Source organism: Musca autumnalis, unplaced genomic scaffold (assembly GCF_047663935.1).
Source record: "Musca autumnalis isolate F117 unplaced genomic scaffold, ASM4766393v1 scaffold_3, whole genome shotgun sequence".
NCBI lineage: Eukaryota > Metazoa > Arthropoda > Insecta > Diptera > Muscidae > Musca > Musca autumnalis.
In genome coordinates, this window is record NW_027411866.1 from 190,677,130 (window position 1) to 190,700,154 (window position 23,025).

The following is a 23,025-nucleotide window of genomic DNA, read 5'->3' on the forward strand; positions in this document are numbered from 1 at the left end:
TAAATGGTTTGGCTGTTATATGCCAAAATGTCCTAAAAACGTGGATAAAAAACATAAAGTAAAAATCGGGAGGCTCGATTTTCACCGTAGGCCTATGGTCTAGTGGACTTTTTTGCTCAGTTCAATTCCAGGAATCAGAAACGCGAAGTGCCCATTAAGGGTTTCTTTCCATACAAATCGCCCCGACCTAATGGATGGTAAAATTAAAATTTTCATTACGTTTGTAACACATAGAAATATGCATCGAAGACCCTATAAAGTATATATATTCTTGATCAGGGTAAAATTCTAAGCCGATATAACCATGTCTGTCTGTCCGTCCGTCGGTCTGTTGAAATCAAGATACTGCTCGCAATTTTTAAGATAGAGCTTTGTAATTTGCTATAGAAGTTTATATTACTCCTAGTATGTTTGGTATTGCAAATGTGCTTTATCGGTCCATGTTTTGTTATAGCCTCCATAGAACGGTACCACCCGATTTTCGGAATTTTGAAGGTTTTAGCTTCATTGTCACACCGAAATGAAATTTTTTACTTAGCCTTAGTGGGGTGTATAAAACTTTCCTCCAGAAATGTTTTGGTCTAGGTCCACGCCTTCATATAGCCATCATAGAACGGTACCTCCCTATTTTCGGTATGTTGAGGGTTTAAGCCACAATATTCCACCGAAATGTCTAAAATTTAGTATTTAGTCTTCGTTGCTGGTATAAAACTTTTCCGCAGAAAATTGTCGGTACAGGTCCACGCCTTAATATAGCCCCTATAGAACGGTGCCTTCTTATTTTCGGTATTTTGAAGGTTGTGGCTACAATAACCCATCACAATGACTGAAATTTGGTATTTAGTCTTTGTTTGGGGTATTCAGCTTTCTCCCAGATATTTCTCGGTACAGGTCCACGCCTTATTATATAGCCCCCATAGAACGGTACCTCCCGATTTTCGGTATTTTGAAGTTTTGGTCTCAATATTCCAACGAAATGGCTGAAACTTGGTATTTATTGTTTGTTGGGGGTATACAACTTTCCTCCAGAACTTTCTCGGCACAGGCCCACACCTTTATATAGCCCCATAGAACGGTACCTCCCGATTTTCGGTATTTTGAAGGATATGGCCTAAATATTCCACTGAAATGGCTGAAATTTGGTATTTGGTCTTCATTTGGGATATTAAACGTTCCATATGAAATTTGACTGAATAGGTCCACGCCTTCATATAGCCTCCTTAGAACGGTACCTCCCGATTTTCGGTATTTTGAAGGTTGTGGCCACAATAATCCACTGGTATAAAACTTTTCATCAAAAAGTTGTCGGTATTGGTCCAGGCCTTCATATAGCCCCCGTAGAACAGTAACTCCCAATATTCGGTATTTTGAAGGTAGTGGCATCAATATTCCACCGAAACGTCTGAAATTTAGTATTTGGTCTTCATTTGGGGTATTAAACGTTCCATATGACATTTGTCGGTATAGATCCACGCCTTCATATAGCCCCCATAGAACGTACCTCCAGATTTTCGGTGTTTTGAAGTTTGTGGCCTCAATATTCCTCAGAAATGGCTGAAATTTTGTACTATATCTTCGTTGGAGGTATAAGCCTTTCTGACTGAAATTCGTCGCTATAGGTCCACGTTTCGATATAGCCCCATAGAACGGTACCTCCCGATGTTCGTAATTCTGAAGGTTGTGATATCAATATCCCACCGACAGACTGAAATTTTTTGTTATTTAGTCTTCCATGGGATTATAAAATAGAAGCATACCTCTTGATTTTCGGTATTTTGAAGGTTTTACCGAAATCTCGGAAATTTGGTATTTAGTCTTCTTTCAGTCTAAAATTTTTCCGCCAGAAATTTGTAATTATTTGAAGACGTTTTGATATACGTCCGACATTCGGGAGGTACCGTTCCATGAGGACATATAACAACAAACCTGGACATATAACAACAAATTTCTGGCGGAAATTTTAATGTTACCAACGAAGACTAAATGTCAATTTTCTGCAATTTCGGTGGGATATGGATATTTCTGGGTTAAAGTCTTGTAGCCCCAAAGAAGACTAAAGACCAAATATCAGTCATTTCGGTAAGACGTTCTCGCTAAAACATCGGGAGGTACTGTTCTCTAGCGGCTGTATGAAAGCGTGGAGCGACATAGAGCATTTTCAATACCAAATATCCTAAGAGTAATATAGCTTCTGTAGCAAATTATAAAGCTTTATCTAAAATAGTGCGAGCTGTATATTGATTTCAACAGACAGACGGACTGATATGGCTATAACAATTAAAGTACAGTACACATTGTCAGTTTTGAATGACGATTTTTTGCAATTATCGATAACTGTCCAACCGTCCAGCATATCTTATATATCTTTGTCTTTGAGGTCGCACATCTTATTAAGTTAGAAAAACTAAAACCAGTGAAATGAATGTTCATTAAAGTTGCAGATCTTAAATTATGTTTATTATTAAATATGATTTTGCTGTTATAATAGGTGGAGGATATTTCTTTTGTCATAACTTAATTAATAAAGGAAACACATATTATGTGATTTGTTCTAAGCTCTGTAATGTTTACGTTTTTCGTTCCTAATTGTACCCTTAAGTAAATAAGCATTTGATACTAATTAATGTAATGACAATAATGTATATGTAATATCAAGTGAATGTGGGCAATGTAATATCAAGTGAATAAGGCAAAAAAAAAAAAAATTAATTATTGTTTATGAAGTCGTCTTCCCACTCTCCTTCAATATTCCATATTAGGATCAATTAACATAAAATACAATTCAATTCAGTTTTTTTTATAACTGTTGCCATTAGTTTATATTAAAAAGCATAATTAGAAAACAAGTAAGAAAAGTCTATAGTCGGACGGAGCCGACCATGGGATACCCTATACCACTATCCCTGGACAATTGCTCTCCACGGAACTTCTTTTCAATGATTGTGAAAATTTAATTATCAAATATCAGAGATGTAATGTATAATACTTATGACCAAAACCAAAAAGTTATCTAGCATGACAAAGACATTTTTGTAGCAGGAAAGGAAAATTGAGTTCACACAAATTAAAATGTAATGAAACCCACTTATGTAGTACTACTACTTCCGTTGTTTAACCGCTACGTTATTGAATTTTTTACCAATTTCACACAAAAGTTTCAGTCCATTTAACCCACTATGTATTATCTGATTTTCACGTTGGTTTGTACGCTTGGTCTTCATCATAAACTTAAACTTTGTTTAACATTTTGCGGGTTATTATTTTGACCTACAGAGCCGCTACAAAATTGGTTAAAATTTTGTTTTTGGTCCATTTCATCCCCTGAACATTTCACGATCATCACCAAAAACTAATCATTTCTATTATGGCCCGAACCCAATCTCCTTAAAAAAATTTTTACAATCGGTACATAATTGCGGCCTTAAGCTTGTTTACAATTTTTAATGGACGGACACACATCGCTAAATCGCTTTATCTCGTCAAAATATGAATTTTGGCATACCAAATAAGGGGTCTAGGACGAATATTTCGTGATGTTACATAAAATATTGGAGAGACAATATGTAGCATGGTATAAAAATGTGGTTCTCTACACCCATTATATATTAGGCAGTAGGCCCGTTATCTAGCAACACTTTATTGCAATTTACATCAGAGGAAAGGTCAGTAGTTGGCTACTTTGCGAAATATATATGTCCTCAAGGAATTAAAATATCGACCAAAAACAAAATTTTTATATTTTTCATACAAAAGTAATGGTCCATTTCACCCGCTAAAGAATATCAGATCGTCATACAAAATTGTAGGCATCTTTTTCGACCTATACTCTTACCCGGTGCAAAATTTCGTGACTATTGATGTATAATTGCGACTTCTAGCGAGTTTATTGTTACACTACAAACAAATAACGGAATATATTAGGCTGTAACTCTGTTATCTGATCATGCACACCAACATAATTGGCATCAGTTGAAAGGTCAAGCGTTCCACTTTCAAATATATCTCACTTGTCCGGAATGTCACTTCCAGTAATTAAGATATAAGCTGTATATTGATGTACGCGTTGATCGGACTATTATTGAGACCTACAGAGCCGCAAGGAAATTGGATAAATATTATGTTTTTGGTCCATTTCACCCGCTAAATATTTCACGATCATCACCAATAAGAATAGGGATCTATTCTGATCTCAACCCGACCTCCATACAAAATTTCGTGACGATCGGTCCATAATTGCGGCCTGGATCGTGTTTACAATTTATAATGGACAGACGGACGGACGGACGGACGGACGGACAGACACACATCTCAAAATCGCTTTATCTCGTCGAGATATGAAGATTGGTATACCACATTGGGGGTCTCCGACGAATATTTCGCGGTGTTACATGAATTTTTACCAAAACAAACTTATAATACCCTTTTCCACATTGTGGTATAGGGTATAAAAATTTAAACGAGTTTTGGTTATTGATGAAAGACTGCCAATCAGTTTCACCCTATCAAACAACCATTTCTCTAGATGTATTTAACTCCCTTAATTATTATTTTTGGTTTCTTAATATTTTTTTTTATTCGTCGTCCATTTGATCATAAATTAACTATAAGTACAGAAAATTGAATAAGATCTAGTTATTGATGCTATTCGTAGGATGTCAATTTTGAGATACATTTTTCTATGGCCGACTACGTTATGCTGAATGGTGTGCTAATTAGGTGAATACAATTTTTTGGATGTGTGTACTTCTGTCTCTATTTTAAAAATGAAATAAATCCCCAAAAACTTTCTTTCTATGTTAGTCTTGTGCCAGACTATGAAAATTTTCATCAGAAAATTCTTTGCCATTCTCTTTTAAAATTTCATTGACGTCCACAGTCATATAGGAAATCATATGAAATTTTTGATATCGTCTGCCTCGCGTTTTTGTTACCGAATGATAGTACAAGCCAAAATACGTAGTATGATACAAAGAAAATGATGGTATGTCGCGTTTTTCTATATGTTTTGCCCTTGTCGGAAAAGGTCTTAAGTCCACAAAATGTAGAAATTTTATTTTTTTAAGGTCGTAAGTCCACAGGAAAATTTATATTTTAAAATAATACTACGGCTAATGTGGTTCCGATATACTATTTAACGTCATCCTACATTGGAACCCAACCATACGTTTGGGTACATTGCAAAGAACTATCCTACACATTTGGATGATAATCAGATCATATTTGGCGGAGACAGTGAACCAATTTTTAGAACAAAAATCTGATAATTTCTATTTTGCAACGAAAATTTACATTTGACACCTATTTTCCTCTATAAGTTAACTGATTATGAAAGATGAACTTCTGGCCTTTTCATTGATACTAATTGGGATGATGTATGTGTCCAAACACAACACATATTGCAAAATTTGTAAAAAAAATTAATTTTATATTGTTTTTTTGTTGATATCTTACAGAGTCCCTTACTAAATAAAAATATTGATGTTTCTGCTGATTTTATTGGCATTTGCAAGCCAAGCCGTATTATCATACACATGTATGTACTCGGATCATAATTTGTTTAAAAGCTTTTAGAACCCTTAATTTTTTTTTTTAAACTATTCGATATGACCGATGACGCAAAAGTGACGGATCTGTGTAGTTTGAAATACACGCCAAATGGAGATCAATTGTTTTAACTGAATTTTTAGGATCAGTGGCAGAGTTAATCTCAAACAATTAATAATGGAATAACTGCATTGGAGTTCTCATCCACATACATATTAAGCAGTTCCGTTATTTAACCGCTACTTTATTGTAATTTGCATCAAGAGTAAGGTCAACAACAAATGGAAATATGGCAATGGGAGGGGGTCTACGATAAACACTTCACTATGTTACACGAATATTGTAAAGTATAAATATTTTATTTAAAAAATCCGTAAATTGTAAGAAAAGTTCGCAAGTCCCTGCAAAAATACAAAAATACAAGGAAAACGTCGTAAGTCAAAGACATCAAATTATCTCCCAAATGGAATTTGATCAAACAAAATACATACTGCCTTTACCACCATAACAATATCTTTAATAATAAAGTGCTGGAATGTCTTTCTTCCTCCTGAAAAATTTATGAAAATGGACTTACGACCTTTTCCGACGAGGCAGACGATATTTTTATTGCTTTACATTGGTTTGAGATTTAAGAAGAACATTTCACCCCCTTCAAACCTCTTGCCTATAAACTCATTTTCACATTATCTGGCACAAGACTTATATGTTTTTATTTTGTTCTTATGTAAAAAAAATAGTAATTTATAAAATATACAGTTATACAACAAAAATTTAGATAAGAACCAGTAAGGAAAGGACTTTATGAAACCCTACACCACTGTGATTTCGATATAATATGGTATCACACATTCCAAATTTCATCAAAATTGGACAGATATAGGGTGTTTGGTGCAGCAAATACCTGAAATCGGCCGAAAATATATATGGGAGGTATATCTAGTTAGTCTTCAAAGATTTTATTTTCATCTGAAAACGAAACTTCCCGAATTTCCCCGAATTTCCTCTCCCATATATGTATGTATTATTAAACATGTTGCAATCGCAACATGTTGCAACCGCTATCTTACCGTTTTTCAATAACTCAATTGACTTATCTATTTCACTGTCATTCATACACTCCGGTTAGGGTGTCCAAAACCGAAACCGGTTAACCGGTTAACCGGTTTTGAGTTACAAAACCGAAACCGGTTTTCGCCAAAAACGTCATTTTCGGTTAACCGAAAAAACCGGTTATTTGTGTCGGTTAACCGGTTTTAAAAAAGTAGTAATATTTTTAAAATTTAATTACAATTGTATTCTTGAAAGTGAAATAAACTTAACTGACAAAAGGTACGGAAAAATTATACATGTCAGATACCTTTAAACTTCAAAAATATTTTGTGTAAAATGGCACAACTCCAATATAGTTAAATTGAACGATCTATGAAAAAACTGCGTATACGTAATAAATCACTGTTGTTTGAATGACGTTATTCATACGTTTTTGAATTAGTACAGTAAACTTAGAACTTGTCGAATATAAGGTTGTAAAGGGTAACGATAGCAAACTGCATTTTGATTCTGGCACTATAATTTGAGGTTCTCAACGCAGGAAGGAGAATCCAGACTTAATAAAATGTAAATTTAATTCCTTTGGTACACAATCTTATATTTGTAAGGGCTTTTACTATTCTTAAAGCACAATTTCTGTCTTATCTTTGCTGTCTCCACTTTAAGGTTGAATGTTAAATAACAAGGATATTATCAGATAATTATATAATAACGAATTAGTTATACTTAATTTACCCCTTGTCGCACATATTTAATCAAATATTTATAAATTATGAGCAATTTTGTACCTATTTTACAAAACCGGTTTAAACCGGTTAACCGGTTTTGAAAATTTTTGAAAACCGAAAACCGGTTTTTAAAAAAACTGAAAATTTCGGTTAACCGAAAACCGTTTTGTTTGGAAAAACCGGTTTTTTGGACACCCTAACTCCGGTTCATCTGAATAGAACCAGCCAATATTTGTCTACAAATACCGTTATATCTGACGAAAGGAGAGGAATTGTAACTTATAATTTTGTGGACATGTAGAGTATATAGTAGCCGATATTTTCAATACTTAAGATGTTTCACATATGCGTTATAACGGTACTTTTTACTCGCTTTACGAAAAAATGTCAAAATATTAGCATTTTTAATGGTTCACCAGGATAGAACCACCCTAAGAATTTACACAAATCCTTTGTTAGATGTGGTAAACTTTAACAAAAAACTATTTATAATTATAAATAAATGCCGTGAGTGTTAATTGCTATCAAATATTGTGCAAAAATTTGCATTAGGGTCTTAAAATTTGATGAAAATCGATTCTTAGAGCTCCACAAAATGTATTTTTATGAAGAAATCGGTAGAAACAATTTATAAAGACAAAATTTTATACTGAATTATGTTCAAAATTTTCTATACTACAATAAAATTACAAAAAAGTCACATTTGATAGGTTTATGAGTCCGAAACAGAGGAAATATGGTAATCCAAAATTTGATATTTTATCTCAATAAAGTGAATGCAAATCGATGGGTTCTACCCAGTTTCGTTGGCTGTGGACATCTACAGGCCCAAAAAATGAAGAAAATTTCACCGCCGAACGCTTAATGTCAACATCAAGGGCTTTGATTTAGAAGATATCGCATGACATGGAAAGCACAGAAACAAAGGCTTTCTTTTTTGTGTAATAACGGATCGAAAATATTTTTTCGGTACTTATACTATGAGTAAAAGATGTGCGAACATCATGGCCATCAAAATTAAACCCTTTCCTTTCGAAAAAATTAACGTCTGCCTTCCCCTATCGCTAAGCTGTTTCTTCACATCAAATGTCTTAGAACCTTTTGAAATTCTAAGGACTTGATGGTGACATGGAGCGTTCGGCGGTGGAATTTTCTTTATTTTTTGGACCTGTAGATGTCCACAGCCATCGAAACTGGGTGGAACCCATCGATTTGCATTCACTTTCTTGAGATAAAATATCAAATTTTGGATTGGAAAGGTAAATTTTGAATTATCTTTACCATATTTCCTCTGTTTCGGACTCATAAACCTATCAAATGTGACTTTTTTGTAATTGTATTGTAGTATAGAAAATTTTGAACATAATTCGGTATAAAATTTTTAATTTTTATTAATTGTTTCTACCGATTTCTTCATAAAAATACATTTTGTGGAGCTCTAAGAATCGATTTTCATCAAATTTTAAGACCCTAATGCAAATTTTTGCACAATATTTGATAGCAATTAACACTCACGGCATTTATTTATAATTATAAATAGTTTTTTGTTAAAGTTTACCACATCTAACAAAGGATTTGTGTAAATTCTTAGGGTGGTTCTATCCTGGTGAACCATTAAAAAAATGCTAATATTTTGACATTTTTTCATAAAGCGAGTAAAAAGTACCGTTATAACGCATATGTGAAACATGTTAGGTATTGAAAATATCGGCTACTATATACTCTACATGTCCACAAAATTATAAGTTACAATTCCTCTCCTTTCGTCAGATATATTCAGATGATCCGGAGTGTATAACTATTCTTTAAATAGTAAAAATAGGTTGATATGAAACAAATTTTCACAAGAAAAATTTACAATTTAAATTTAAAACTCCGTATCGATCAGTATACGCTCTCCATCAAATAATATGAAATAAATTGATAACCAATAACTACATGAGAAAATACAACGACTGCGTGGTAAATTCAAAGGGATATTTGTACTAAATAATTAGCAATTTTAGAAGAATTAAATAAGTCCCCAAATTTATGTTTGTTGATTTATTTCATTTCCGAAATTAGGGAATTTTTTTCTTATTGATATTGAATATAATCTTCAATACTCGTAAAAGACGAAAATTGATTTTTTATGTTTCTTTTTGACATTGCTGCCAGATCTACTATTTTTCCGTTCCTTTACTTTTCTGGTAAAAATGTTCATGAGAGAGCAATTTTGACACTTTTCTCTTTTACCACCCTTACCATTAAAAAAGTAAAGGAACAAAGCTCTAATATTTCAACCTAGTGCTGATAGACTCAACATGTATGTACATATGGTTCATATTGTTCTGCTATGCTCAAAAGACGATAACTGCAGTGAAAATCATTAGAAGAAACCGTAAATTACAATAATACAAAATATAAAAGCATTAATAAAAATCAGCAAAATTTGTCTCTGGTTTGGTTGGTGGTGTGTGGTGGTTGTTAGTCAATAAAAACAAAACAATTCGCCGTAATTGTTTTTTTTTAATCTGTCAGAAGAAACCAGTATTTTTTTAGTTCTTTATGTTAGGAGTTTTTTGCTTTATTGAGACAATAATCCTACCTGCCTAACAAAAACACAATGAACACAACATCTACAATAATTACGTATTTGGAAAAAACTATCGTCTATAGGAGCACGCCAAGCCCACACTTTCCAATATGTTGATCTATTTTTTTGGTTTCCTTAGTTTCAATATGTACACTATCGAATCCCACATAGAAATTAATAACACTGTGCAACAAAATTCAATTTTTTTCAAAATGATGGGAAAATCGAATAGATTATGAAAGTAAAGCTAAAAATATGAGACACGTGTATCGGCGTTTTAAAAGTTTACGTCGGAAAGTAACCAAAATAGGAGGGGCAAGTTCCGCCCATTTTTAATTTTGTCGAAATATTCGAGTTGAGATATCTTTGAATCCTTGCATTTTAGGTATATAGTGTCTTTGGACTGTTTTAAACATGTATTTTTTGTTTGGCTTTAGGTCAGAATAATTAAAAAACAATGGGTTTTGTTTTTTACATAATTTTTTTTTTCCAATATTTCGACTTTCTTTGAAAGTCATCATCAGGGATTTTTCCTTTTTTAAAGAAACAAATAACAAAGTTTTTGATATTAAAATATAAACACAAAATATAAATGTTAAAAGAAAATTACATTTATTTTTCTTCTGTTAAACAACTATCGGACACATCCTCCTTCTCACTCGAGTATTTTCCAACTAATCAATGCTTTTTATTTACATTTAAATTACATTTATTTTTCTTCTGCTAAACAATATCGGACACATCCTCCTTTTCACTCGAGTATTTTCCAACTAATCAATGCTTTTTATTGTATTTTTCTATAGTGTTTCGGTAAATTTGTGCACAGTGTTCTGTGTCCATCTTGTAGTTGATTCTTTTTTCTATTGGTACATTAATTATATGCAGCATTTCAAGCAGGTATCTGCGTTTGTAGTTTGTTTCTTGGGTTAGAATTTCCACATCATTGAAATTCGGAGTGTGCCCCGTGGTTGCACAATGTGCTGCAAGAGCAGTTTTCTGCTCCAAAGGCTTGTTTTTGGCTCTTTGGTCAGACTTGTGACCACTTATTCTTGTTTTCAACTTTGTCTTTGTTGTGCCCACGTATACCTTGGGGCATACGTTAGACGAGTCACCATTACATTTAATTTTGTATACTATATTAGATCTGTCTTCGATGGGAACTTTCGTTTTTGTGCGACTGAAGAAAGTATTGTTCGTGTTACTGCTTTTTGTGGCCAATCGGTATTGGTTGTTATTATAGAGATTTGAACGAGAAAATCTTTCGGAGAATCCTGGGACATATGTAAACCGTTTATAAATCTTTTCAACTTTTTGGTCAAGGTATACGTGGGCACAACAAAGACAAAGTTGAAAACTAGAATAAGTGGTCATAAGTCTGACCAAAGAGCCAGAAACAAGCCTTTGGAGCAGAAAACTGCTCTTGCAGCACATTGTGCAACCACGGGGCACACTCCGAATTTCAATGATGTGGAAATTCTAACCCAAGAAACAAACTACAAACGCAGATACATGCTTGAAATGCTGCATATAATTAATGTACCAATAGAAAAAAGAATCAAATACAAGATGGACACAGAACACTGTGCACAAATTTACCGAAACACTATAGAAAAATACAATAAAAAGCATTGATTAGTTGGAAAATACTCGAGTGAAAAGGAGGATGTGTCCGATATTGTTTAGCAGAAGAAAAATAAATGTAATTTTCTTTTAACATTTATATTTTGTGTTTATATTTTTATATCAAAAACTTTGTTATTTGTTTCTTTAAAAAAGGAAAAATGCCTGATGATGACTTTCAAAGAAAGTCGAAATATTGGAAAATAAAAATTATGTAAAAAACAAAACCCATTGTTTTTTAATTATTCTGACCTAAAGCCAAACAAAAAAAAAATATATGTTTAAGGCAATATTTTTGTTAAAAATTTTAACCCGCATGCGGTTCATCAAAGGGGTCTTTTTTTCCTTTTTTCAAAAATCTTTCAAAAACACCTTAAAAATGTGATTGTATCAAATCCAAATATTCTACAAAATTGTTCGCCATATAATTCTACTAGAGGTCTCAGAATACACCAAATCTGTAACTCTTGTCTAATCGCCAGGAGTCTCTAAAAATGAAAAACACGTTTTAGGGTTAAAGTCGGACTTCATCTGAGTTTATTCAAAATTGTCCCACAATAAATAATTTTAGAGAGATTATGTCAGAGACAAAAATATTCTTCGTCAAATTTCACTATGGGTCACCAAACAAATGAAATGTCTGTTTACATTTTATAGGATGAAAATATCAGTATCAATTTTGCTGAAAAAATATGAAAATATTTCCCAATTTTTTGATGAAAAATTTTTCCTTCTTTTTTCGAGTTGGTACATGGAAGTAATATGAAACTTGGTTATAGGGGAAAAGTGTCAAAGGATGAAAAATTCTACATAAAATTTCGCTATGAGTTTAAAGATAAACCATATGTCTATGTATACTATTTCCTTAAAAAAAATTAGATTACAAATTTATATATATTAGGATGAAATTATATGTTTTAATTTTGGACTGTTAATTTTACATAATTCCATACTGGATCAAAATCTAGCAATATCCTTTACTTTTTGGGAATATTGTTAAAGAAAGAAATGTTCCAAATGAAATTTCATTATGGGTCTCTGAATAAAAGAAATCTGTAACCATAGCATATAACATTCTTAGCGGCATTTGTTTTTGATATATATGTTTTAAGGCCATATTTCCCAATTTTCATACAGATTGTCGTTATGATTGGATACTGTAAATATCATATTGATGGTTTTTCGTTGTGAATTCATACAGAAGATGTTGTGCGTTCCATTCATAATGCTTTTGAAATATTTGTGGTGCATATATATTTGGAATATAAAAAACCTACATTGGACCTGCCCAAATTGCGTATTTTTAGTACTTTCAACTTAAATTCCGTAGTTTGGATGAGCCATTGGTTGCTTATATTGTAATTGAAAACACATTAGAGGTCTACGGCTATGGTCAAGTGAAAATATAGGTGTCATATGGGCTCTCACATGCACAATTTGGTGTGGTCCAAAAAACTACAATGATGGGACTAACTCCTACTTTGGTGGCATTTACACAAAATGCAGGCAGGTCCAATGTGGGTTTTTTATATTCCAAATATATATGCAGCACAAATATTTCAAAAAAATTATGAATGGAACGCACAACATCTTCTGTATGAATTCACAACGAAAAGCCATCAATATGATATTTACAGTATCCAATCACAACGACAATCTGTATGAAAATTGGGAAATATGTCCTTAAAACATATATATCAAAAACAAATGCTGCTAAGAATGTTATATGCTATGGTTACATATTTCTTTTATTCAGAGACCCATGATGAAATTTCATTTGGAACATTTCTTTCTTTAACAATATTCCCAAAAAGTTAAGGATTTTGCTAGATTTTGATCCAGTATGGAATTATGTAAAATTAACAGTCCAAAATTAAAACATGTAATTTCATCCTAATATATATAAACTAGGGGACCCGGCGAACTTCGTCTCGCAGTCTGTTAGACGTCGTATTACTGAAGTCGATGGCTTGTCGTGTTTAATTGCAAATATTCCTTTGTTTTGAACTATTTAGGACGATCTTTGACGCAGATGCCCATTAGGCAATTGTACTTTCGATAATTGTCAGTTTGTCGAAGAAAGAGGCTATTGAGGGCAAAGTGTTTATATTTTCCTCGAATCTCTGTCCCATAAACTCACAATCGGGCAACTGTAAATCGGAACTAAGATATTTTTATTAAGCAAATAATATATTTTGCGACGCACAGTTGAAACAAAGTAGTATCGTAACGCCCCCATTAGTTTCATAATCGATGGTTTTCTTCTTAGCAGTACCTCCTACTTCTTGCTTTTGATACCCTCAGCCTTTAGGCTAAATGTGCCTCATCGAAATAATAGTTTTAGACCCCAAGGTTTTTGGACGAAGTTCTTTCAGACAATTTGAAGTCGATTTAGCCTTGTCCGCCCGTCTGGCCGTCTGTCTGGCTGGTGTGCACGATAAATCTCGAACGGATCAACCGAACCGAACTTCGTAAAACCTTGCCCAAACATAGTTTAAGTTCGAAGTTGATCCATATTGGTCCATTCCTTCGGGTACCTCCCCCACAAAAGGGCGCAATCGATTTGGTCCAAACTTTGCAAATCGTATTACTCCTTCCGGATATAGATCGGGTTTGAATATGGACTATATCAATCCACTCCTTCGTGTACCTACCACACACCATAAATGAAGTTTAGGAGCTTCTCTCAGATAGTTTTGAAATTTTTTCAGCAGTCCATACTTCCTGAGATACTGGCATAGAAACTCCAAGAAACCCTTACGGCATCATCTAAAATGCCAAATCCTGAAGATAACTCTCGCAGGCATTTTCTGATTGGTCCAAACTTTGCGCTTCGTATTATTTCACCCAGTCCAGTCGGTCCAGTCCTTCGGGTACCTCCCACACAAAAGTTGGGAAAATTGGACTTGAGGACTCGTCTTGGATCTATTTGATTTTTGTTTGCAGAAGGTTTTTTTTCACGATTCCTATTACAACGGTACAATTTTTTCCGGAGTAAGTCCATGACACCCTGCCGGCATATGCTTAAACTGCTAGTATAAAGGATAACTCTCTAATTTTTCAAAATTTTTTTCCAAACTTGGTTCAAACTCGCTGTTTAAACTTGTGTTAGCTTTTTTTTTTGTTTTTGGTCATGGGCTGAGGGTACAGCTGACTGATACTTTCTTACTTGTTTCTTTCCAATTATGAATATCATACTTGTTCGATATACATATATATGTATGTATTTGACCATTTGCAATTGCGTTCCAGCTCTGCGGGAACTAAACTGATTTTCAGTGGGGATATCATTTGTCAGTAACATGACAGGACCTAGACAGTATGGGGCGGCAGTGCCACCGGGGCGGCTTTGCCACCGCAAACGTCCCTTTATGGTAAAATTTTGATATTTAAGGAAGAAGTATGGTAAATGAAGATTTAGAGTCCCTTGGAGTAGGTATCGACGTCGGTGGCAAATCTGTTAATCTGCCCCATGGGTGGGGCGGCTTAGCCACTTTTTAGACATTTTGTAAATTCTCAAAAATTATATTTTAAAAACAAAATTATAAACATTTATATATCAAAACTTATAATAATATTTGAAAAAACTTTAACGGTGTTGATATTAGAACATTTTGAACAAAAACGTGGCACACCCTCCCCATGCTACCATATATGCCACAACCTCATTTCCAATGAAATTACCTCTGAGCTCTAGATTTTTCAAAAAAGCCACTAATTTTGTGGATTTTGTACGTTTTTCCTCAAAACTATGGAAACAACCATTTCCAGCGTCTTCACCTTCATCTTTTTAATCAGAATCTGACCGAAACCACTACTAATCTTTACAAAATCTAAACTAAACTCTCTCTTTTTAACAAAGTTTTCGCTGTTAATTTTCTGAAAAGACTCTTAAAAATAAATGAAAATCGATTTGATTGTTAATAAAAAATGTCTTTACAACTTTTAGAAATTGACAAAACAGAGTAGTACAATGGACCCTGACAGTTGGTGCATATACAATTTTCACCAAAAACTGTCAAAAAAAGGGTCACGGTATACTCCTAACACGAAGCTACATAGAAATGTGTCAAAAAATATTTTTTGCAAATTTTTCGCAAATTTTCGCGATTTTTTTTAGGTTTTATCCTTTCTGCCATGAGACCATTCCGAATTGGTGCGAATTGTCAAAATCAGTTCAGCGGTTCTTGACTTATAAGCGTAGTAACTAACATCATCCTTTTTTATATATATAGATTTGTAATCTAATTTTTTTAAGGAAATAGTATTCATAGACATATGGTTTATCTTTAAACTCATAGCGAAATTTTATGTAGAGTTTTTCATCCTTTGACACTTTTCACCTATAACCAAGTTTCATATTACTTCCATGTACCAACTCGAAAAAAGAAGGAAAAATTTTTCATCAAAAAATTGGGAAATATTTTCATGTTTTTTCAGCAAAATTGATACTGATATTTTCATCCTATAAAATGTAAATAGACATTTCATATCTTTGGTGACCCATAGTGAAATTTGACGAAGAATTCTTTTATCTCTGACATCATCTCTCTAAAATTATGTTTTGTGGGAAAATTTTGAATAAACTCAGATGAAGTCCGACTTTAACCCTAAAACGTGTTTTTAATTTTTAGAGATTCCTGGCGATTAGACAAGAGTTACAGATTTGGTGTATTCTGAGACCTATAGTAGAATTTTATGGCGAACAATTTTGTAAAATATTTGGATTTGATACAATCACATTTTAAGGAGTTTTTGAAAGATTTTTGAAAAAAGGACAAAAAAGACCCCTTTGATGAACCGAATGAGGGTTAAAATTTTTAACAAAAATATTGCCCACATACTCCTCCGTAAAGTTGCCAAAGACACTACATACCTGAAATGCAAGGATTCAAAGATATCTCAACTTGAATATTTCGAAAAAATTAAAAATGGGCGGAACTTGCCCCGCCTATTTTGGTTACTTTCCGACGTAAACTGTTAAAACGCCGATACACGTGTCTCATAATTTTAGCTCTACTTTCATATTCTACTCGATTTTCCTCGTCATTTTTTTGTTGTCGCACAGTGTAATTGGTGACGACCAAAAATTGGGGTTTTGGCCAGGAAAATTGAGTCCTGAACCACTGTGCGCCGGTGCATTGGTGTAGGACACTTTCATACTTGTTCCTCCTAAAATTTTCAACAATATCTGCCTGTAAAAATTATTGATTTCACCACAACTTATCTCCATAGTCATTTTGGAATGTGATGGCCATATTAGCTCCACATCGTCATACAACATTGTCAATTTATTATAAAATTCAGCAAATATAATTAAAGTATAATTTAAACAACACTTACCGATAATGTAATGATTTTATCAAATAACATAACTGGTGGCATATGAAAATCGAAGACAAAATACTGAAAATGAAAAACAGAGACAGAAACCAAACACACAATAGCACATAATTAATTGACAATATATTCTCAAAATAAATGGTAGTTTATTCCATCGTTCATACTTCGTTGTAATAAGGACAATTGGTGCTTTCCTTAACACTTGTGTATTTCTTTTGATCGCCCACTTGAATGCACACCACCGGATCCATATTTAAACCAGGTAATTGTCGTGCTTCAATTATGGTAATACAAACTTGGAAGTCCTGTGATTTTAAATGGTCTTCTGTGCGTGTCATTTGTTTCATCCTAGTGGGGGAGGAGGGTAATAAATTTGTATTTTTTTGTTTTATTGGGAATATTTTTTAAATTTACATATTATATTCGAAAACATTTAAAAAACATTTTATATTTTACTTACATTTTCCCCTGATCAATTTGTTGCATTTCTTCCACATCACTGGACTGATTTGAAATTGCACTTTCAGCTCCAGGGGTTGTTAAGGTGTTGGCAGTGGTCGTCTGTGTAACAATAACTTTGCCACGCCTTACACTTTCAACACCTACACCAGCCCCATCAGCTGGCACGGAGGAAGCGGCATTTGTTATGCCTGCGGCTCCATTTGAACCCATTTCGTTTTCGAATATGAGAGGGGATCTGCAATTGTTATAGGTAAAAATGTAACAAATAAAAAGTTATTTTGATATGTGAACTCGTAATGTAATGTATGCAACATATGTAAATTATTTAAAACATTTAATAAAATATAATTTGCACGCATGACTGTAGGGTAGACGTAGCCCCCACTAATGTCAATTTTTCTGGATATTTTTTTTTTTATATTTTACAAAACAAGAAAATCACAAACAATTTCAAAATGTATTTCTATCAATGTCATGGAATTGTGAAAAATAACTCGATTATATTTAAACATTTATTTAATTTTTTCATTTTATGGTTTTATTTAAAGACTTAGTTTGCATTTTGTTGGAAGATCTGGAGAACTTACTTTCTTCTGTAGTGATTAAATTTAATATGTATAATGAAAATATAATATAATCTTCTGTTTGGAAAATAATCAACATTTTGTGGTTTATTCTGGATGACTAATTTAATTGAAATATATTTGTATAACACAAAATTCCACCTTTGATATCAAATTTAATTATCGTAGCTATGGGTGGTAATGTATAGTGCTAAAATCACAACAACATCAACACGATTGACAGAAGTGTTGTTAATGCATTTATGTATTTGTGAAATATTCAGTAACTTTATAAAGTGTTGAATAGCTTGATTATTTTAATCGTGATTAACAGACATTAGATTTTGTATGTACATTAGGACTGTAACCAAAAACAAGTAAGAACGGCGTTAAGTTCGGCCGGGCCGAACTTTTTATACCCTCCACCACAAGTTGTATTGAAGTAAAATGGAATAATTAGTTTCCTTTCGTGTATGAAGAAGACTTAATGCTAAATTTCAGCAATTTCGGTAAAACAATGTGAAGCACCATTATATGGGGGCTATTTCAAAACGTCGATCTATACCGACAAACTTCTGACGGAAAGTTTTTATGCTCAAAGAAGACTAAATACCAAATTTCCTATATTTCGGTAAGAGAATGTGGCTAAAACTTAAAAAATACCGAAAATCAAGAAGTACGCTTCTATGGGGATATAGGAAGACGTGGACCTATACTGATAATACTCTTCTGGAATATTTTATAACTCTTGGAAGACGAAATAACGAATATCAGCCATTTCGGTTGGATAATGACGTCACAATATTCAGTATTACGAAAATCGGGAGGTACCGTTTTATGGGGGCTATATCGAAACGTGTACCTATACCGACGAATTTTAGTCAGAAATGGGGCAATATGAAAGCGTGGACCTGTACAGACATATTTCTGGCGAACGGTTTTATATCACATTGAAGACTAAATACCAAATTTCAGCCATTTTGGTGGAATATTGAAGACACAACCTTCAAAATACGAAAAATCGGGAGGTACCTTTCCATGGGGGCTATATGAAGGCGTGGACCTATACCGACAAATTTAAAGGGGAAGTTTGAGTACCCCCAATGAAGTCTAAATACCAATGTTCAGCCATTTCGGTGGAATATTGAGGCCACAACGCTCAAAATACCGAAAATCGGGAGGTACCGTTCTATGGGGGCTATATGAAGGCATGGACCGATACCGACAAAGTTCTGGGGGAAAGTTTTATACCACCAACGTAGACTAAGTACCAAATTTCAGCCATTTCGGTGTGATAATGAAGATAAAAACTTAAAAATACCGAACATCGGGAGGTACCGTTCCAGGGGGGCTATATGAAGGTGTGGACCGATACCGACAAAATTCTGGGGTAAAGTTTTATACCCCTAAAGAAGACTACGTACCAAATTTCAGCCATTTTGGTAGGATAATGAAGCTAAAACCTTAAAAATACCGAAAATCGGGAGGTACCGTTCTATGGGGGCTATATGAAGGTGTGGACCAATACCGACAGAATTCTGGGGAAAAGTTTTATACTCCTAAAGTAGACTACGTACCAAATATCAGCCATTTTGGTAGGATAATGAAGCTAAAACCTTAAAAATACCGAAAATCGGGAGGTACCGTTCTATGGGGGCTATATGAAGGTGTCGACCGATACCGACAAAATTCTAGGGAGAAAATTTTATACCCCTAAAGAAGACTACGTACCAAATTTCAGCCATTTTGATAGGATAATGAAGCTAAAACCTTAAAATACCTTAAATCGGGAGGTACCGTTCTATGGGGGCTATATCAAAACGTAGACCGATATATCCCATTTTCAATACCAACCATCCTGCAAGTAATGAAAACTTCTGAACCAAATTTTGACTCTCTATCTTTAAAATTGCGAACTGTATCTTGACGGACGGAAGGACGGACGGACAGAATGAAATGGTCAAATCGACATAGAATTTTATGCTGATCAATAATATATATACTTTATAATGTCTCCGACGAATATTTCGATGTGTTACCAACGGAATGACAAATTTAATTATACCCTCCATATGGTGGAGGATATAACAAGTGAGCACAGACTATAGTCGGGACGGGGCCGACCATGTGATACCCTACACCACTACCCCTGTGCCTAAGCTTTTCACTGGTCAACATTTCTATTAGGGAATATAATCCAACTACCACCAAACATAATATGCCTCTTTCTCTCTGGGACCCCTATAAGCAACGAAAGTATCGTGACCATCCGATCAAAATTGCGAACTGTAGAAGAATGGAAGAATTGGATGCATTACCGACTATTGTGGTATCTCCCTTGTTTGATCACCTTCGCCAACCTACTTTACACCAATGTAAAGGTAATATTTGCTTCTTCCATTGACAGGCCGTTGGAATACCCCTACTAGAAGCCGATATATTCACAAAGAATTAAACTTTGAATTTTTCTCCACATGAGTTTTTCCCCATTCCGACCGCTAAATATTATCCGACTATCACCAAAATCAATAGGCTTCTTCCTCTGTAGGGCCCCCATCAACCCCCAACATTTCGTGACTATCTGATCAAAATTCCAAGCTGTAGCGTGATTAAAAAAATGGAAAAATTGGATATATTACTGACTTTTGCGATATCTCGGTTGTTTGCCCACTTACGCCAACATACTTTGCATCAATATAATGGAGATATTTTCTTCCATTGACGTGCTTTCCTTTTGGAATACTCCTACCAGAAGCGGAAATATTCGCATAAGAAAAAAACGTTGAATTTTCTCCACATAAGCTTTTTGCTTATTCCGACTCCTGAATATTATCCGACTATCACCAAACTTAATCGGCTTCTTCCTCTCCCAAAAATTCGTGACGATCCGATCAAAATTGCGACCTGTAGCGCGATTTCGAAGAAAATTGAAAATGGGATGTATTACTACTGCTATATCTCCGTTATATGACCACTAAAGCCAACCTACTTTGCATCGTTGTAAAGGTGGGATATTCTACTTTCATAGTCAGGAAGCTCCCCAACTAAAACTGTGATATTCGTCATTATAATTAAAATCGCAAAAACGAAAAATTGGGTTGTATAAACGACTATTGCGATATCTTTGTTGTTTGACCACCTACGACAACCTACTAACATCGTTGTAAAGGTGATATTTTTACTTTCATTAGTAGGTTTTTTTTTTGGTATACCGATATAGATGCGGAGATATTCGATTTGAAAAAAAACGTTGACTTTTTCTCCAAATAAGTTTATTGCCCATCCCGACCCCTGAATATTATCCGACCATCAATAGGCATCTTCCCCTCCGGGACCCTCATCAACACTCAAAATTTGGTGACGATCCGATCAAAATTGCGACCTGTAGCGTGATTACAAGCTTTAGATGGACAGACGGACGGACACATCAACAAAGTCTGGGTATACGACCATTATTACAAACGTTACAAACTTTTTGGCCAAAACCAACTTATAATACTCTCCCCACATAGTGGTGAAAATAAACTATGATACATGCATACGGCAGTTTAGGTTTTTATCACTTACCGTTTTCTAAAAATTAAATCGATGTTTTTTAAAATAGAACTACATAAGTCGACTTATGTAATTTTTCAGCTATTGGTATCTCCACAAAAAAAAAAATGTTAATATAGGTCCATGTTTTGGTATATCACAAGATATTAGCTAAAGAGGGGGGGGTCCTAAGACATGCCGTTCGGACTCGGCGATAACAATTAGGTCCCATATCATTGAGCAAATATAAATCGGCGTGCACTCATGGATATGAGAGAAGTCAACCTGGTGCATTCGGGGAGGTAGTGGCTGCATATATACACGGAGGAAAAAAAGCCTCTCTAACATATGTCCCAAACATATTTTGCAGCAAACATATATTTGTTTACAATCAGTCCCAAACATAATATATGTCCTGCAAACAAATATATGTTTGGGTGCAAACAACATATATTTTTTCTGCATATATGTATACGAGTGGTTTATTATTTGTACACGAAACTCCTTGATCTCACCTTAATGTCGCCACATATTTCTATTTATATACCAAATTAATGTCATAAAAATCTACCAATATTTGATATGAATGTGAGTAGAGTATAAAAGTGAATTTTGTATCCCTCATTAGCTGGACAAATGACAGACCACTCTACATCTGCATACGAGTACGTCATCAACACAATCATTCCTCAAAATTTAACTTCAATACCTTATAATACGTAAAACATCAATGAAGAATATAATATGCAAAATCACTTTGGCAGTTTCTTAACTTGTTGTTTTTAAATTTGAAAACAACAAGTCTGATATTAAGCTCGCTTATATTACAAATACTAAATTTGCAAATATTTTGATCGGCCCTATATAAAAAATATGTCATCATTAACGTTTGTTTAAGTTGTCCTTTTGTACAGCTTTAAATAAAACTAGTATGATACGAGGGGCACTAGAAAAATTTCTGATCTAGGCAACATTTTAACATTTAACATTTTTTTTGGAAAGTTTGAAGTTTTTAGTCTAAGCGTACTTAGGACGGTTTGACATACGACCATGTGTTGGGTTGTTTACAGTGGTTTGATTGAGACACCTCCAAAACATGGTTTTCGAACGCTTTTACAGTATCTTCTTGCGATTGCTGCTATTTTTCGGGTTCATACGCATAGTTCGGTCACGATTGAAGTCATTAAACCAGTTTTTCATAGTTCTATAGGATGGTCCTTTATCGACATACAAAGATTTAATTTGATCGATGTACACTTTGCCGTGATTATCCACGTCGAAAGTTGTGAAAAATTATCGGACGAAAATGTTCACAAGTAAATTCCATTTTTTTGCAAAGTGATCTTTTCTAGTCACTGTAGACAACCCAATACAGGGTCGTATGTAAAACTTTCCTGAGTACGCTTAGGCTAAAAACTGTCAAACTTTCCCAAAAAATGTCAAATGACGCCTGGCTACACTGCGTGTTGCCTAGGCCAGAAAGTTTTCAAGTGTCCCTCGTAAACATTTCCCGACTACATTTTAATTTATTACTTCTTCCCTTTAGTTGTTCATTCTGATACGCACAAATCAACAACTGCCGTTAATATTTCATCCACATTAA

The 23,025-nt window shown here is 34.0% G+C and overlaps 1 protein-coding gene across 13 annotated transcripts in view; it reads right to left on the minus strand.

Moving 5' to 3' along the window:
- The window catches only part of LOC141398615 (otoferlin-like), a 454,472-nt gene that overhangs the window by 47,265 nt on the left and 384,182 nt on the right, over positions 1 to 23,025 (minus strand). For all 13 annotated transcript variants that reach the window (XM_073976043.1, XM_073976050.1, XM_073976038.1 and 10 more), the window contains 3 exons: positions 17,324 to 17,560; positions 17,028 to 17,211; positions 16,864 to 16,926 (listed from right to left, as the gene is read on the minus strand). In XM_073976043.1, the coding sequence (XP_073832144.1) occupies positions 16,864 to 16,926; positions 17,028 to 17,211; positions 17,324 to 17,560 (484 nt within the window). The remainder of the gene's footprint in view (positions 1 to 16,863; positions 16,927 to 17,027; positions 17,212 to 17,323; positions 17,561 to 23,025) is intronic.